This window comes from Telopea speciosissima, chromosome 1, assembly GCF_018873765.1.
Source record: "Telopea speciosissima isolate NSW1024214 ecotype Mountain lineage chromosome 1, Tspe_v1, whole genome shotgun sequence".
Lineage (NCBI taxonomy): Eukaryota > Viridiplantae > Streptophyta > Magnoliopsida > Proteales > Proteaceae > Telopea > Telopea speciosissima.
In genome coordinates this window covers 65894327-65912703 of record NC_057916.1, presented here as the reverse complement: position 1 = coordinate 65912703, position 18377 = coordinate 65894327, and the positions used below count along the sequence as shown (strand labels likewise).

At 44.4% G+C, this 18377-nt stretch overlaps 1 protein-coding gene across 1 annotated transcript in view; it reads left to right on the top strand.

Moving 5' to 3' along the window:
* Positions 1–18377, top strand: part of LOC122648939 (vesicle-associated protein 2-1-like) — a 40119-nt gene that overhangs the window by 17277 nt on the left and 4465 nt on the right. Inside the window, exons 3-6 of the mRNA XM_043842262.1 lie at positions 3407–3477; positions 3576–3657; positions 4159–4274; positions 4370–4501. Of these exons, the coding sequence (XP_043698197.1) occupies positions 3407–3477; positions 3576–3657; positions 4159–4274; positions 4370–4501 (401 nt within the window). The remainder of the gene's footprint in view (positions 1–3406; positions 3478–3575; positions 3658–4158; positions 4275–4369; positions 4502–18377) is intronic.

Sequence of the window (18377 nt, the reverse complement as noted above, 5' to 3'; positions counted from 1 at the left end):
GCAGCAAAAAATCACCACAAAACTGAGTACTGCTCAAAGGAAAGTCTCATCCATCAATGGGAAACACACAGGCCAGAAATAGGACCCCTATACGATTCTAGTGGGCTGCTCCAACAGCCAAACCCATGCTGAAATGGAGCTGAGACATAGTTTAAACCTGCAACTGGCGGAAATCTGGGCAGAATAGCAGTCCAACGAAACTGAGTTGTGCTTCAGCAGTGCCTTCATCCATCAAGGAAGCACACATGGAGCATAGAAAGGACCCTTGTACGATCCTATTGAACTATTCCAAGGAAAGAGAAGGACATGGCCTGCAAGCAGCAGCTAGCGGAAACCTTCAATACAGCTTCAATGGAGCTTCACAGTGGTTCGAAGATCATCTTCAATAACCTAAATAGATTGTAGAAGACCTATTTCATATCTCTTCGGCAAGAGGTTTACATAGGAACCTCTTCCTTGAGATCCTTTGAGTTCTAGGATCTCAAAGAGAGGGGAAAAAAATAAGGAAAGGAAGATGATAGGACTCTCAAACCTAAAGCTTTGATACCAAGTTAGATTCTAGGTTTAGGAAATAAGAAGGGAGAAGGAAGAGATTGGAGGAGGAAGAAGATAGCAAGAGAAGAGAGAAGAGAGAAGAGAGTGTTTGGGCTGTAATCGATTGTGAATGGAGAGACTTCTCCATTCACCATATATTCATTAATCACAATTAATATGGAATTACATCCACCTCCCTAGGGAGGTAAAAGGGAAATAAAGAAATAAAGAAGAATTACATAATAAGGCAACTAGTGATAGAACTAGTTCCTAAACTACCCCTATTACATGACTTCTAACATATTGACCATATTGGTTTGTATCAAGCCATCTCAGCCGATAAATACCGATATGTATTGATACTCTCACAGAACCCTTTAATGTACATATCGTAAGTATCAGTATGTATCGTATAGGGCCGTATTGGCCGATACAATACGATACCAATCGAGATATACTATTAAAAAAAAAAAACCGTATTGATACCGACTGATGCCGATACGTATTGGCTGATACGATACGATACAGACCGATACTTTAAACCCTGCTCAACTCCTTCTTTAGGTTCTCCCATGTGTCAATGATATAGGACCCTTCTTGGATGGAATTGTACCATGAGCGCCATCACAACTTTGCATCCATGTGAGATACATAGTAGCCATTGACACCTTGTCTGCCTCATTTGGTTTTATGGTGCGGAAGTATTGGTCCATGTCAAACAAGAAATTCTCTAATTCCTTGGTGTCTCGAATACCCCCATATGTGCCCGGCTCAGGTACTTGTACATGAGGACGGGGTTCTGTCACCTTGACACCCCCAGAGCCAACTACCCTTAATAGCAAGTTGACTTGACTTGTTAAATCCTCAATCGTAGCCTGTACGGCTGCCACTGCACCCTTTGTGTTTTCTTCTAGCACCTCTATGGCATTGGAGAGCTATACGTACCCCTCATCAGGGACATCCACCTTTTCAACAAGTGGTTGTTGCCCTTCCCCTTGGGCATCAACCTTGACCACTAGCATCGAGGCATTTCTTTGTGTTTGGTTGTGTCGGTAGATGGGACATGGCTTCTCCTCTGATCAAACGTGGCTCTATTACCAACTGCCACAGACCTACTCAATTGGGTGTTCGTGCAGCCTAAACAAGCCACAAAGGGGAAAGGAGTGATGCAAAACAAAGACACACAGATGGAAGGAAATCAAAGCAATTTCATTAACTGAAGCAAAGCATTACATTCTAGCTCGCTAAAAGGGATCATCAGGCAAAGTGTGTAGTAGGACAATGGGCCTTAAGCTACCAGTGCAGGGGCAGGCAACCAAAGCTACACTCCTTGACAACTTGTCACTCCCCTACAAGATAGGTTTTATGCTCTTTAGGGATTTCTAGAAGGAGACATGACCCCCCTAAAAAATCATACTCGTTGAAATTTAATTACAAAAATGCCATAGGCATCACTCCTATGCCATGGCTATTGGCTAGTTCTCAAGCCCCACCTATGTCACGACCGTAGGCCATACGAACACCGTTGGACGAAACAGTCATGACAGTATGGCCTGATCTGGATCGGTATCAATGGTAAGTGTAATTTGAGCACCAGTATTTCTGATATGGTAACTGTTACGTACTACTCCAGGTTTATCTTATTTAATATTAAATAACTATATTAAGTAGTTAATTAGTAGTAGAAAGTATGTAATTAGTTATTAGTAACGGGATGAATTGAAGAGAAATTGTAGGAGAAGTTGTAGGTGGGAAGTGGGTAGTTGTGATAACCACTTGTTGTACGTGTATTTATTTTGGAATGGTGAAATAGAAAGGGACTTTGGGAAATTGAAACTATTCTTGAGTTTATCTTGAGAGAGGTCGGCTACCTCCAACAAGCCAGACATCCGGCTTCGTCCGTAAAGCCTCTCTATTTTCTCTCGTATTTCTTCTCTCCTACCCTTAATTTCTAATTTTGATTATTTTATCTCTTCTCCCCCTATTATCTCTCTCGTTTTTCCTTATTTGTTTTAGATTATCCGTGCACATATCATTTTGTTACATGCAAGGATAATAAAAAAAGAAAATAAAAGCAGAGAATTAATAGGGAGAGAAAGAGAGAAAAAGAGAGAGAAAATAGGATAGAGTTTTGCTTTACAAACGAAGCAATGGCGTCCGGTTTGGGTGAGGAAGCCTACCTCATCTCTAAGTGATAAATTAGGGATTTAATTTTTTTATCTTCTATTTCATATTAGCCTATTAAATAAGCAAAGCCAAACAAGTAGTTACAACTTACAACTCCTAAAACTTCTCCCACATCTCCCACTCCACACGTACAACTCCAATAACTTCCCTAAATAACTACCTAAATAATTTTAGTAATATAAGTAACATATTTCAATAAAATAATTAAATAATACGTAGCAGTAACATCTGCAGTATGTAATAGTAATAATATATACCACTAGATTAGATATATAGGTTTACAAAATTGGGTATGAGTTAGATCATAAAAGTTTCATGGCTCGACCAATATATTCTTTTCCTAAACAAGTAAAGACATGTACTCCAATACATACTTGCCATGAATGATAGGGCCCATTTGGATGGGGCATATGAATAGATGGCCAATTAATTAAAACTGGAAAAAATGTTGACTGGATAAGGGGAGGGAAAAAATGAGAACATAAATACCAAGTTGGTCCTGATGCTATTTTTGTACATGCACGTCAGATGGTACATAAGCACCAAAGGGTGAAATTTTGACCAATAAAGCAGAGAACACATTCTTGTCAAGTTGGAAGGAATGTTGTTTTTATAATGGTTTCGAGGATGGAAAACATTTTTCTGGATTAATTGTTGTGACTACCAATTGCATTCATGTGATCAGTTGAGCTGGAAAAGCAAAGTTGTTTCGATCTTAAAATAGTGAACAACACTGAACACCATGTTGCCTTCAAGGTACTACTGCTTCCATTTATATCTCAGTAATTGAATTCGTTAGATAAATTTGGAAAAAGTTTTCTGGACTTGAGTTTCTTTCTGTTTCCTTTGATTAGGTCAAGACTACTACACCCAAAAAGTACTTCGTACGACCAAATACTGGTGTGATACAAGCTTTGGATTCATGCATCATAACAGGTGCCTTTTTGTTTCTTTGCCACATTCCTAGAACATACCTATGGAGAGACATGTCCAAAGCAGGGTTCTACATTCAATGGATCTCAGTAAGGAGAACTGTGTGAATGTCAACTGATTGAATGGCCATACACATCGTTCTTATTGGTACTTTGGAACTGTTTCCCATACCCTTCTGAATGTCCGAAAGGATGTGACAAATTAGATATTTAAGATCATCTTATCATTGCCTTCTAGTTTGAGAGATCTTCTAGGAAGGTCGAACCCATCAAAAGCCCTTGCATATGCATCATGTGCTTCAGCTGGCATTCTTGTGTTATTCTCCGCAGGTACCTTATATTTCTCATCCCCATAATAATGGTTTTGGACTTACCTAATCCTCTTGATTTTCATGTCATTCGTACCTTAAGTCACCCTCCGCAGGTACCTTATATTTCTCATCCCCATAATAATGGTTTTGGACTTACCTAATCCTCTTGATTTTCATGTCATTCGTACCTTAAGTCACCCTCCAAGCTCAACGAGAATATCCTCCTGATATGCAATGCAAAGATAAATTTCTCCTGCAGAGTACAATAATACCTTCAAATACTGACGTTGATGAGATCCCACAAGATGCTGTAAGAACATTTACCTGGAGAATATATTCTCTTCCAGACATATTTCAGCTTTCAAAGAACAAGAAAATAATTGATGATTTCTGTTATGTTTTCAGTTCAATAAAGATGGTGAAAGAAAAATAGAGGAGTGTAAGCTTAAAGTTGTTTATACCTATCCTGGCCATGAGAATTCAGAGGACAAAGCTTCATTTATGAAGGGTTCCAAACAAAGTCCTGAAGCTGAATCTGTGAGCTACTCTATTTAATTTCTTTGGCGTGTCATATTTCATTTCTTGTAGTTTGGGCAGAACTTGGTTCTCTTTTATTTTTCTGTTTCATTGCTTATGGTATTCATGTTTGAGTCAATTATTTTTGTTGCCAATAGCTTTTAGTTTGAGAGCCTGTGGTAGTGGGAGCCCATGCACTGGGATGCTCTTTTTTTTATTTAGCTTTTAGCTTTCTTAATGCATCTGCATGTATCTATGTTTTATTTCAGTGGCTTCAGTTTACCATTTTCAATCAGTTTTCACAAGTAGATGAAATGGTCTATTGATTGAGATCCATTTCACTCATTATCTATGTTCCATATAATGCAGCATATGAAAATTTTCCCACATCTTATCTTATATCGAAGAACTGTATGTATTCCCAGTGCTTTCGTAAATACTTGCAGAAGTTCCTTTGGGTTCTTTAGATATAAAAAAGTCACCTTACGGGTCTTGGATTTCAATGCTCATGTAATTTCTTTAAAATAAATTGTGCCAATGATTTCACTTTTGTCACAGGCCTTGTGATAAAACTGCTTATTGTGTCTGTTTCATAGTTGTTAAGGTGCCTAGGCGAACCAAGGCGATGGAAAGGACTAAAAACCAAAGCCGCACCAACAAGGTGACAAGGCGTCGCCTAAGCGATCAAGGCGACACCAAAAGTCAAGGCGAGAGAAAGGCGCCAGGAAGCCTAGGCGACGCCTTGACAACTATGCTCTTTTTTCCCCCTTTATTCGGTTTTCCATGGAGTAATTTTGTGCTCATGAACTGAGGTTATTTCTCTTCCATTCCCTTTGGCTGCCTTATGGATGGAATTTAATGAACATTGAGGTTTTGTTTCTAGCATTATCCTATGATAGACTGATGCAACCCTGGGTTCTAAAACCCTGATTATGAGTCACTATGGCCCACCCAAGTAATAGAAAGCTAATGAAATTACTCCTACATAATCTAACCAAAATAGTGTGCAACACCTGATGGGATGAGTCACCCACCCTCCCTCCCTCCCTCCCCCTCCCCTGCCTCCGCCACTACCCACCACATTTCCTCCCCACCCTTCTTCCTTGGCTCCGACGACCTCCCCTGCTCCCCCCCCCACACCTAGGATTGTAAACGGATCGGATTCGGCTCGGATAGTGCTATATCTGCATCTGCATCCGATTAGCTATCGGACTGATTCGGATAGTGCTAAACGGATACGGACACGGATACGGATCGGATATTTTATCCGTTTACATGTAAATATAGCTTTTCGGATAGCTATAGCCTATCCGTATCCGCATCCGTTTAGCTTTCGGACGGATTCGAATAGTACTAAACGGATACGTACACGGATACGGAAACAGATTTTGGCTACTCATTTACACCCCTACCCACACCTTCGTATAGCCCTGGCTCAAAAACCTGGTCATCCCTTTTCCAGCTTCCCTCTACCCCCCCTCCTCAGTCGACTCATCCCTCCTTTTCATCCCCCTGTTATCGATAATAGACTACTTGTTGCCCACTGCCCTGACTCTCTCCTCTCCCCTGAAATCCCGAAGTGGAGTTCCTGTCTTTTTTGGCCACTTTCTTAGACCCAGGCCTCCTTTCAACCTCGTCAAAGCCTCTCTTTTGAAGCAATGGAAATCTGCAGGGTCTTTCAACACTTTTCTTCTTGATATTGGTGTCTTCGTGTTTCGCTTCCTCTCGGAGGCCTGTGTCCTTGATGGAGCCCCCTGGATGGTTGGCTCCAAGCCCATCTTCCTTCGTCAATGAACCCCCCACCTCCTCCACAAGGTCAACTTCAGCACTGTTCCCTTGTAGATAACTCTCGCTGGTCTCCCTCTTCATTACTAGACTCGTGATTGCCTCAGTCGTCTTGGCTCAATCTTAGTCTACCCACTGCATACTGATGCTCGAACTCTTAAGATGGACCGCCTCTCCTATGCTAGGATTTGCGTAGATGTTTCTGCCGAGTCTACTCCAACCTCGCACATCACCATGGTGGAAGATGATGGATTCAGTTTTGTTCAACCTATCAAGTTCCACTGGCTGCCTCCTCGCTGTCGCCACTGCAAGATTTTTGGACACCTTACCTCCGACTGTGCTGCCACTGCTCTTTTATCTCTGGCAGCGTTTGAGACTCCACAGAACTCTTCTCCAGCTGATATTCCTTCGTCATCTTCAACTCTATCTCCATCGGTGGCACCTGTGGAAACATCTGCCTCCCCTGTTACTGCAACTGCTCATCCTCGCCCTTAGATAGAAGTTATGATTGAATCGCAGAGCCGTGGAAGATCAACATCCCGTCGTCGCCGTAACAATAAGCAACACCACCGCCGTGCCATGCCGTAATCCTTTCGGTGGAGCCCTCGATATCTGCTCCCGATAGCGCTGCTGCTCCTGAAGCCCTGCACCCTACTGTGCCAGGCTCCAAGTCGCCTGACCATGTCAACTCCGTTGGAAGAAGCCTAGGACTGCCTGGAAAAGCTGATGAAGACTGTACCCAGCTGCCTGCTCTCCTAGACCAGTCGCTATTGTCGCCTCTTCAATCTCGTTCAGAAAATCTGCCTAGGCTTGGTATCTCCATCGCATCTCCAACCTTGCCGGATTTGGATTATTGCAGGCCTGAAAGTGTCCCTGCAAGTGAACTGGACAGTGCCCTTTGCCATTCGCGAGCAAGCATCTCGGCCCTTGAGCCAAGGTTTGACCCCCCCTCTTTGTCGGCTTTTAAGCCCCCCACCCCTGTTTTTTCTAAATTTACTTCTTTAACCCCCTTTTACCTTACCCCTCCCCCCACGTGGCCCCCCACACGTAACCCGCTTTTGCTTTACCCTGCTGGACCCCACACAGAACACCCTTCACCTCATCCCGGCCCATCTTATCGGCCCATCTCCCCCCCCCCTCCCCCTTTTCCTCTCAGCCAACTCCCCTGGCCCACCTGCGATCCAACACCCAGCCCAAATCCTTTTCTACATATAACCTACCTATTATCCAACCCCAAGCCCATCTATACCAGAAAACCTACCCCGATCCTAAGCCCAATCCTGAGCCCATTCCCCCCACCCACCCAACCCTTTCCCGATCCACTTCTGAACCCCTCATCCCTTCCTTTGGGCCCTCCTTCCACCACCCCTCCTTGGCTCCACCATTGTCACCATTCCCCCCATCCCCTACCCAGATAACCCTATCCGCTTTGTTTCACCCCTTCCTTCCTAGGGTGGCTTTACCCCTCCCCATGTATCGGCCCCTTGTTAGCAGCCCGACTGTCGCCTATGCTCGTAGGCAACACAAGAGCACCCCTACGTGGACTTCGCTGCCCCCATCCCCCTAGTTTCCATGTTATTTGGCTTTATCTGGAATGTCCGTGGTCTAAACTCCATAGCCAAACACCTTGAGCTTAGATCCTTCATCAAATCCTCCAACTTCTCCTTTTGTGCTCTCCTTGAGACCTATGTCCTTCTGGAAAATGCGTCCCGCATCGCTGCATCCATTGCTCCCTCCTGGTCCTTCCTTTCCAATTATATCCATTCGCCGTTTGGACGGATTTGGATTCTCTGGGACCCCTCCAAACTCCACATCTCCTTATCCCACTCTTCTTCCCAATTTGTTCATCTCTGCTTATCCTTTCACAACTCTCCTTCTCCTTTCTTTATCTCTGTGGTTTATGCTTGTAACCAGGCCAGCGTCCGTCTGCGCCTCTGGACTGACCTCTCCCTCCTCAAGGCCGGTATGGACTCCCTCCCATGGGGAATCGGAGGCGACTTCAATGCTGTCCGCTCCCAGCTTGAGAAATTAGGTGGCAGGCCCATTGATCTCTCGGCGGTTGATCCTTTCAATGACTGCATTGAGGATCTCGGCCTTGATGACCTTCATTGGTCTGGTTCCCCTCTCACTTGGCACAACCGTCGTGTAGGCCCTGACCGCATTGCCTGTAAACTAGATCGATTTCTCGTCAATGAAGTCTGGCTCTCCTCTCTTCACCATTTCCATGCCTCCTTTCTCCTCTAAGGTCTCTTTGATCACTACCCCTGTCTCATTTCCATTCAGCCTTACTCCTCGTTTGGTCCCAAACCTTTCAAATTCTTCGACATGTGGACGTCCCACCCCCTCTATCAGCCCACTATCTTGAAAGCTTAGCGAGTCTCGGCCCATTTGCTTCCTCTGGTTGCCCTAGCTAGAAAGCTCCACAACACCAAATCGGCTCTTCGTAGGTGGAATCTCTCCACCTTTGGCAATCTCCCTTCTAGACTCTCTTCTTGCCGGTCCGATCTATCTCTGGTCCAATTTAAGCTCCAGTCTGACCCCCCTTAACCCGAGTTTTGCCGCTAATGAGAAGAGACTCTTCGAAGAGCTATCTTCTCTCGCTCTCCTCGAAGAAAGCTTCCTACGTCAGAAATCTCGCACCAAGTGGTTGGAGCTTGGAGATTCGAACTCTGCCTATTTCCATCGCTCCCTCAAAACCAGGTAGAATTCAAACTCCATCACCCATCTAGCCGCTGCTGATGGGACCTCTCTCACCTCTCCCACCGATATTAAAGAGGCTGCCTCCTCCTTCTTCTCCACTCTCTTCAACCCCTCCCTCCCCCCCCCCCCTTCCCCTATCCGCTCTGGGCTCATTGATAAATTCATTCCTCCCCCCCTCTCTTCCTCCCTCATAGCCATCCCCTCTGACGAGGAAATCTCTCAGGCTATTCTTTCCCATAAGGCCAACAAGGCTCTTGGCCCTGATGGCTTCAGCATAGGATTCTTTCTTAACTATTGGGACTCTTTAAAAGGAGAGGTGTTCAAAGCCATCCGCAGCTTCTTTTTCAAGCCTGGTCAACTTCCTCAGATCAACCAGACTTTCATCTGCCTTATCCCCAAAAAGGAAGGGGCTACTTCTTTGTCTAACTTTCGGCCCATCTCTCTCTGTAACCTCATTTAGAAGTTCATTGCCAAGATTCTTGCTAATCGGATTAAGGCTGTCATTCCCTCCCTCATCAGTCCCAACCAATCGGCCTTCATCTGCGGCCGGAGCATTGTGGACAACATTATCCTCTGCTCTGAGATCGTCAGAGGATTCGACCGAAAATCTCACTCCCCTGTGGCTCTTTTGAAAATCGATCTCCACAAAGCCTTTGACTCCATCCTTTGGGATTTCATTTGTGATGTGCTCTCCCTCATGGGCTTCCCCCCGTCTTCGTTCGTTGAATATACGCCTAGATCTCCTCCCCCTCCTTCTCTGTCCTCGTCAATGCACCCCTGCCGGTTTCTTCCGCTCCAAAGTTGGAATCCGTCAAGGTTGCCCCCTCTCCCCTTTTCTCTTCTCCCTTGCCCTGGAAGTCCTTTCCAGGAGCCTCCAAACCAAAACTGATCTCCACCTTATCTCTCCCTTTCCAAAATGCAAGCACATCAATCTCTCTCATCTGGCCTTTGCCGACGGCCTGATGATCTTTTCTAAGGCCTCCCACTCTTCTATCTCTGCCATTATGGACTCACTCCATCTCTTCGAATCTCTCTCTGGTCTTCGAGTCAATCTCCTCAAATCCAAAATCTTTCTCTCTAGTATCTTGGACTCTACTGAAGAGTCCCTTCGCCAGCTTACTGGCTTCTCCACTGGCTCCCTACCTGTCATTTACCTTGGCCTTCCCCTGATTCCTGCCAGACTCTCGAGCCACCACTGTACTCCTATGCTCGACAACATCCGTAAGCGCCTTCAGCTTTGGAAAGGCAAGCTTCTCTCCTATGCTGGAAGACTTGAATGTATCCGCTCAGTCCTCCAAGCTTCCTACATCTACTGGACAAGTATCTTCTACATCCCTAACTCCACCATCAAGGCCATTGAACGCATCCTTTGTGCCTTCCTTTGGAAGGGGAGTGACACCCCCAGATTTCTTCACCCTGTCAGCTGGAAGTCTATCTGCCTCCCTAAATCCGAGGGTGGTCTGGGTCTCAGCCGCATTCGTGACTCTAACACGTCTGGCATCCTTAAGCTCCTCTGGAAAATTTCCTCCCTCCAGGATTCAATCTGGGTCTCCTGGGTCCAACCTCATCTCCTTAAATCCGACTCCATCTGGACTGTCCCTATCCCTGCTGACTCCTCTTGGATTTGGCGTAAGATTCTCTCTCTTCACCCCCTTGCTCTTTATGGAATCTCCTCTTCCATTGCTAATGGTACCTCCACCTCTCTTTGGCTTAACCCCTAGCGCCCCCTAGGGATCCTCTATAATCTTCTTGGTCCCAGAGCCATCTATTCCTCTGGGCTACCAAAGGATGCCCCTGTCTCCTCCCTCTATCTCCTCTGGTTCTTGGACCTCCCATCCCTCTCTTAACCCTGCCATCATCTCCCAGATCTGGGCAACCCTCCCCCCTTTGCAGTCAACCCCATCCCAATGCGCGGACAAGGTTATCTAGCTTCCCTCCCCTAATGGCATCTTCACCTCTTCTTCAGCTTGGAACCTTTCCAAAGACCCTAGACCTTCTGTCCCCTGGCACAACTTAGTCTGGTTCAAAAGCCATATCCCCCTCCATAGCCTCACTGTTTGGAGAGCCCTTAGACTTTGCCTGCCTACCCAAGCCTTCCTCATCCACCGCACCATCCCCGCCCCCCCTTCTTGTAACCTCTGTTGGATTGGCCAAGAAGACATCCCTCACCTCTTCTTTGATTGCCCCTTCAACTCCACCATTTGGAATAAGGCCATGTCATTTATCTGGCCGCGTAGTAGAAGGACCCGGAGTTTTGACCGTGAATGGCTCTGGTTGCTCAAGACTTATCCTGGGAACTCCATTTGTGACACTATGGGGAAGCTAGTTTTTAGTGCTGCAATTCACCATATCTGGATGGAAAGAAACCTCAGGAGATGGACTTCCAATTCTAGATCCTTTGACGTGATTTGGAAATCCATCTCCTTCGATGTGTCTTCCAAGCTCAGCTGTTTCCGGCAGAGGCACTCCATGGACACCCTTAGGAACAGGCATATTTTGACTTTTTGGGGCCTTGATATTGCCCTTTTGCGGCCTTCCTCCTTTGCATAGGCTGGTTGGTCGCCCCCCTTCCCCCTTCTTTCCTTTCCCCTGTTTTCTCTTTTCCCCTCTTGTATATTGGTTCTCTCTTCCCTGCCCCCCCTTGGGGTTCGGTAATATATTCATTTACCAAAAAAAAATAGAAATTCAATTACATGGAATGAGTGGCAATTCCATAAATAAATGGAAGTTCAGAACCCTATTAGGGATAGTAAACAAGAGTAGGGGCAAAATGGTACTAAATCTAGGAGAGATGGACTTTTCTGGAATTATAGAAAAGCATGGGGTAAACAAGAAACAAACTCGAAGAATAAGGACTAGAATAAGGGCTTTTATGTAATTTCTTAAATCAGGCTCTTCTATGAAAATAAGAGGATAGCTTTCTTCTTCCTCTTTTTTTTGGTAAGATGGAATCTATTCATATCGTGGAGAACACATGGGTGGTGGTGGACGAGACTCCATCAACCACGGAGTGGAAATAGGCCAAACTGTCAAACACGCTATAGACAGGGCCTTCCGAGCTAAGGAATTTGCAATACAATTAGAGGTCCTAGAAATATAGTTGAAACTACATTCCCTGAAACAGGATGCCAAATGAATGACGTCTGAAATGATCAGCTGAGTAGATAGTGGGGCTGGGAGAGCTTGGTTCTGGATGCATTTGATTACTTCCTTGGAATCTGACTCAACCAAAATGAACTCAGCACCAATGGAGATAGCTTCCAACATACCGCTACGAATTGTGAGAGCTTCCCCATCAAGGATACTGGAGAAAAGGGAAACTTCAGATTTCGCAAAGACGGGGCTGATGTAGATCAAAGCATGAAGAAGACCAAGACAAATAAATAAATAAATAGAACTGCTCACGTGAACAGTACCACGAGTTATTGTTCCCGTGACACGGTTCATGTGAATAGTGTTGTGTTGCTCAATATCGACAGCTGGCTTGGAGGAGATGCTGCCAATATTTGTTAGGATACTATGTATTAGTTTCTATTTTCTTGCATTGTTATCGAGTCAATAGCTAGAGTTTCTAATTTTATGATAGTTTCCTTTTTTTCAGTTTTATTGGCAGCCAAGCAATCTCCCCACACTATTGGGAGTTGCTAATTTTGTAACCATTGATGAGATGATTATAAATAAGTGTGTGGCTGAGCAGAATAGGGACAGAGCTTGAAGAAAAGAGAGCTATGGTTGAAGCTGTGAGAGGCAGTAACGGTGAGAGACCGTGGGTGAGGCCCTGGGTGAGAGACCCTGGACTGAGAGAGTCCTCTATCCCCCTTCCATATCCTCTTCTTCTTCTTCTTCCTCCCTATCCTTTTATGTTCTCCTTTCATATGTGAACAGAAAAGAGCAATAAAAAAAATTCAGTTACTCAATTTTATTCTTCCTTATTTTATTGATCCTACTCCAATCGATCTCCCACTGGTTTTTCCCAGGTTCAAGGTCGAGTTTGCATTAGGGGCTGCCCTTGATAATCCCTCATTATCACTCCAATCCCACATTTCTCGTGACCCTCACTCCATGAAGCATTGCCATTTATCTTTATTGAAAGGCTGAGTTGGTGGAGTCCACAATGAGGTATTGGTAACCAGTGACTTGGGGAGCGGGAGCTTGAGCCTTATGAGGCATCTGAACAGCAGCAAACTCAGTGAAAGCTCTTTGTGCCAGGATTCCAAGATTTTCTCCCAAATACTAGATCGTTTGTCGCTATCCACAAGTAACAAGAGAGAAAACTGGAAAGACTAATTACCTCTCTGCTGTATTTCTTCTCCAGATTTTGAATTCTGCACCATCCGTTAATCCAATCTGGACACGAAAAACCCTCCTGGGCAGGGACTCTCAGCGATAATGAACTTCCTAGCCACACAGCCCTTGATGCAGATAAGTCATATAATGGGCTTATTTTATTGGAAATAAGCCTTGGGTGGGGTTATGTATGCATTGGGCCTTTGATTCCATGTGTTTTCTTTGAAATAGGCCACTGTAATGGGCCTAAAATGTGGGTACGAGGAAGGCATACGGGATTAGGCTTAGTAGTAGCTTATTTTCATATTTCCAAGGTTTATTTAAGAGTCCTTTCATCTTTCTAGGTAGAAGTCTAATAGCCACTAGAGTATCTCCTAGTTTTTAGTATTTGTCTTTTTGAATTCGAAGGCAGCATTAAGTGCCTTCCATTATCAGTTTTTAAAGTCTTGTTTGTAGTTCCTATGTCTTGAGAACAGCTTTCTAGGTCTTGGGGGTAGTTTTCCATGTCTAGGAATTGTTATCTACGTATGGGGAATTTTGAAGGGGTTTTGGATTCTAAGAGTCTTTTAATGTTATTGTGATGTACTCAAGATTTCCATCTCTATATAATGCAAGTCCTGGATGCTCTTAAAGACAACCATGAATTGAAAACAAATTGCTCTCTTTGAGAACTTTTGCTTGTGGACTCAAGTGGCTGTGGATCTCAGCGTTTACATCCAAGATGGATCTCCTTGGTGGTGGCCTAGGTGGGACTCCTACGGCTGGTAGACTGGTGGGACTCCAGTTCTACATCTATCTATCCATCTCCATCATCATCCATCTTCATCATCACCACCACCAACCTTCGTCATTCCTGCCCCTATTCTCTTCCAGATTCGATCTTGGCTTGCTTACCTTCTCGGGTTTGCATCAGCCTTTGCGAAAGGGCAGTGTAAAAGGATTTGATCCACAGATTCTGAGCTAGCTCCACAGTGTAAACACTGAGGATCAATAGGCACCTTTCTTCGCAGCATATCTTCCCCTGTAGCTAGACCCTCTGCACAGGCTCTCCATAAGAAAGACTTGATCTTTGGAAGAGACTTGCATTTCCATATAGTTTTCCAAACCGAAGAGGGGGTGGATTCCCATCTACTTATCCTGGAGGACGATGGTGCCAGCCTTGTTTATTTCTCAGCAAGTTGCATTGCAAGTGATAGGAAGATTTAACACTGAACTTACCGTTCTTAGAAGCTCCTCATATCTGACAATCCTCACTAGGAAATAAGGGAAGTTGAATTTGTAGTATATCATCCTTTTCAGTTGGACTGAACCAGCAGTTGAGAAGTTCCAAATCCCACTGGCGTGTTTCTTGGTTGATGATATACGCTACCCTTTAATAGGGCAATCCAAAGCTGGAGGTTGCGGAACTTTAAAATCTGGGAGGGATGGGATCCATCTATCATGCCAATTTTGTTTCCACTTCCTATTTCCAAGTCAAACCGTCCATTAGAACTTTTCTTCCTTCAAGTATACTTCTCCAAGCCCAAGAGGGGCTATGATCTATCTTTGCTTGAAGGAAATCCACTCTTGGGAAGTATAGAGACTTCATAAAGATGGCCCAAGGGGAGTGTAGTTCATCAAATAACCTCCATGCTACTTTGGATGGTAACGCTTTATTTTGCATCGCCGGATCACGAAGACCAATCCCTCCACTTTCTTTAGAATGGCAGAGATTTTTCCATGATAACCAGTGTATCTTCCCGGCTCCTTCCTTTCCCCCCAGAAGAAATGGCCTGCCTCACTTCGAACTCGATCATGGATAGCCCCATTGGAAGCTTGAAGTGTGAGGCAGTAAAATTTGAGAGAGAAAGAACAACAGATTTTAGTAAAGTCTCCTTACCCGCATGTGAGGAAATTTTGAGTCCATACATGAATTCTTTTGCTAGCTTTATCACTGAGGGCATTAAAGAGCTCTGTTTTAGAAACACCGAAGTCCGTAGGCAGGCCTAGGTATTTCGAAGGACCGCCCCATAACTATTTTTAGGATCCTTGAAAACCATCTTTTGATGCGGGAGGGAGTATTCGGGCTGAAACAGATGGTGGAATTTTTCAAATTAACTTGTTGGCCACTTGCATTACAGAACACATCCACACAATCCTTCAAATTCTGAATTTCCTGCAAATTAACTTCAGAAAAGAGCAGGCAGTCGTCTGCAATGAGAAGGTGTGTGAGGGGCAGCAATTTGTTTCTGATTTTAATACCACGGATCAAAGATCATCCCTCCGCTTGATTAAGCATACCATTGAGACCTTGTGAGCAGATAATGAACAGATCTGGGGAAAGTGGGTCCCCTTGCCTTTTCCCCCTGGTGGGGTTTATGGCACATCTCTCTGCCCCATTAACAAGGATGGAGTATTTAACCGACGTGATGCACATCATAATCAAAGGAACAAACTTATCATTAAACCCCATTCTAGAGAGAATCCGAGAGATGAACGGCCATTCTAACTTTTCATACGCCCGTTTCATATCGAGTTTAATGGCCATGAAACACTTTTTTCCTTTCTTCCTTCTTCTTGATGTAGTGGAATGCATCATGAGCCATAAATATATTGTTTGAGATCAGACGCCCTGGGATAAAAGCAGACTGTGATGGGGATATTATGTGTGGAAGGATAAACTTTAACCGATTTGCCAAAATCTTAGTAATAACCTTGATGGCCACACCACAAAGGCTAATAGGCTTGTAATCATCTACCATATCCGGCTTTCCTTTCTTTGGAATAAGGCAAATCTGGGTGTCATTTGTAGAGGGGGGAAGGGAACCTATGGAAAAGAGAAATGCACCACAAAAACATAGAGATCTTAATACGTTTATTCTCAAAAATTTTGAAAGAAGGGGGAAATTCATCAGCGGGGATTTTAGGGGTCCCATAGAGAACAAAGCCATTTTAACTTCTTCAAGGAGAGGAATGGAACACAGGATTTCATTTTCCTCTTCTGTAACACTCAGATCAATGCTCTGCATCACTCGGTCCATGTCTGGTTCGATTACTCCCTCCGAGCTAAGGAGGTTCTGGCAATGACCAAAAATTGCCTCATGACACCCTGCTCTGTATCCATCCATTGACCTGAAGGTAACCGTAGCTTCAATATATGGTTCTGCTGTCTTCTTTGAATGGTACAGGCTAGAAAAAAAGAAGAATTTTGGTCTCCTTCTAACAACCATGTTATGCGAGATTTCTATCGCCAGTACACTTCCTCACATTTTAGAGCTTCTTCTAACTCCTTTGTTATGTTGTTTTCCATTGCTTGGGAAGCCGCTGTGGTTGGTAGGGATTGGAGATTCACCAATTCGAGCTTCAGGTTTTCAATTCTGACTTGGATCTTACCAGAACTCTCCACATTCCATTTTCTCAAAGCGTTTTGGCAGTGGGAGAGTTGTCGGTGGAGAGTAGATGCAGGGGAACATTGTTGAGAAACATTCCAAGCTGTAGAAACCACTTCCTTACATTCCGAGTGGTGAAGCCACATGGACTCAAACCGGAAAGGCCAGGGACCTTTGGTCAGCCAACCATCTGTATCCATCGCGATTGGAGCGTGGTTCGACCCAATCGCTTCCTTCACAATGACCACAGCTTCAGGAAAGCTCATTCTCCATTCCGAGTTCGTTAAAGCCCGATCCAACCTAATTCAATTATTTGCAGCACCCAAATGCTTATTGCTCCATGTATAAATAGGCCTCTGAGCTCCCAAGTCCAACACGTCTCAACCATATCTCGAAATTACCAAACGTCCCTACTGCCTTTACAATTCCCTCCATCTTTTTCGAACCAGGACAGAATAGAATTAAAGTCCCCAACTCACAGGGTCTCCGCATATGCATGTAAGAAAAAAAGTTGGAAGCAGAGCAATCAATGAATCCACTACTTGACTGTAACACCTTGATGTGGAGCCGGGAAGGCTTTGCATACCAGGATCTATCTGGATGAGAATACTAACTTGATAGGGCTATTATGGGGTAGGTTATAAGTTAATAGATAGAGGAATTGTGGGTTTCAGGATCTGGTTCGGATCTTGGGACCTATAGGTAATATAAGGGATGGAAGATGAAGAGTCAGATCTGATATAGAGGTTACCTTGGATGATGGTGATGATGCTGGTGGGGGTGAAGATGAAGATGTATGATGATGGAGATGGATAGATAGATGTAGAACTGGAGTCCCACCTTGGCAAATGTTGAGTCCCACAGCTACTTGAGTCACACATGCATTCAATCTCAAGAGAGAGGGGTTTTTCACAAATATTCTGGATGCTGTAACAGGAACCCACGAATTTGATTATATAGGAGGGGGGAGAAGAGGTTGTTGTGGCCTCTTGGTTACATAAAAAAGTATTAAATGCACTCTTAGAACCCCAAACAAGAAAAGGAGTTCCAATACATTGATCCTATCTCCCATACATAGAAAACAAAACCCAATACACTAAACTCCACCCCCAATACATAGAAAACATAAACCAAGAAAATTAACTTACTCTTGGAATTCTAAAAGACACACTAAGAATACCAAAAGTCTTCTCCAGCAGCTTTTCCAAAATAATGAACCCAAGTGGACCAAAAAAAAGAACCATATATAATAAACTCAGCATGCCAGGTCCTGGCCAGCCTATCCGCAAAGTCTGGGCTTGGCTTGCTGCTGGTCTTGGACCAACATGTGGACCAGGTTCTATATGAGAACTGCAGGATCCATCTCTTTACTGCATCACACCTCCACCTGCACATTATCATTCCATAGGATGGAGAAACCTCCTGCCTGTCCAATTTGAGGAACAGAAAAACAGCCCTTCATCCGCAGTCTTTTTTGAATTCTGTCCAGCCTTTCTTTACCACACTTCGTTTCCATTCTGAAAATGATATCAGAATGCTCATGTTTGGAGAGATTCATTAAAGACCGAACTGTCAGGGAGCTCCCCAACCCCCTGTAGTTCCAACTAGTGATCTTCATGGCTGCCCGTGAGGCTGTCTCTCCCCAGCCTCCACCTGGTCTAACATTAAAAATTCCTCCTCCGATTGAGCTACCATACTCTGTAGTTCAGGACATTCCTCTGCCTCTTTCCATTTGATCTTCTGGTTACGGGTTCATT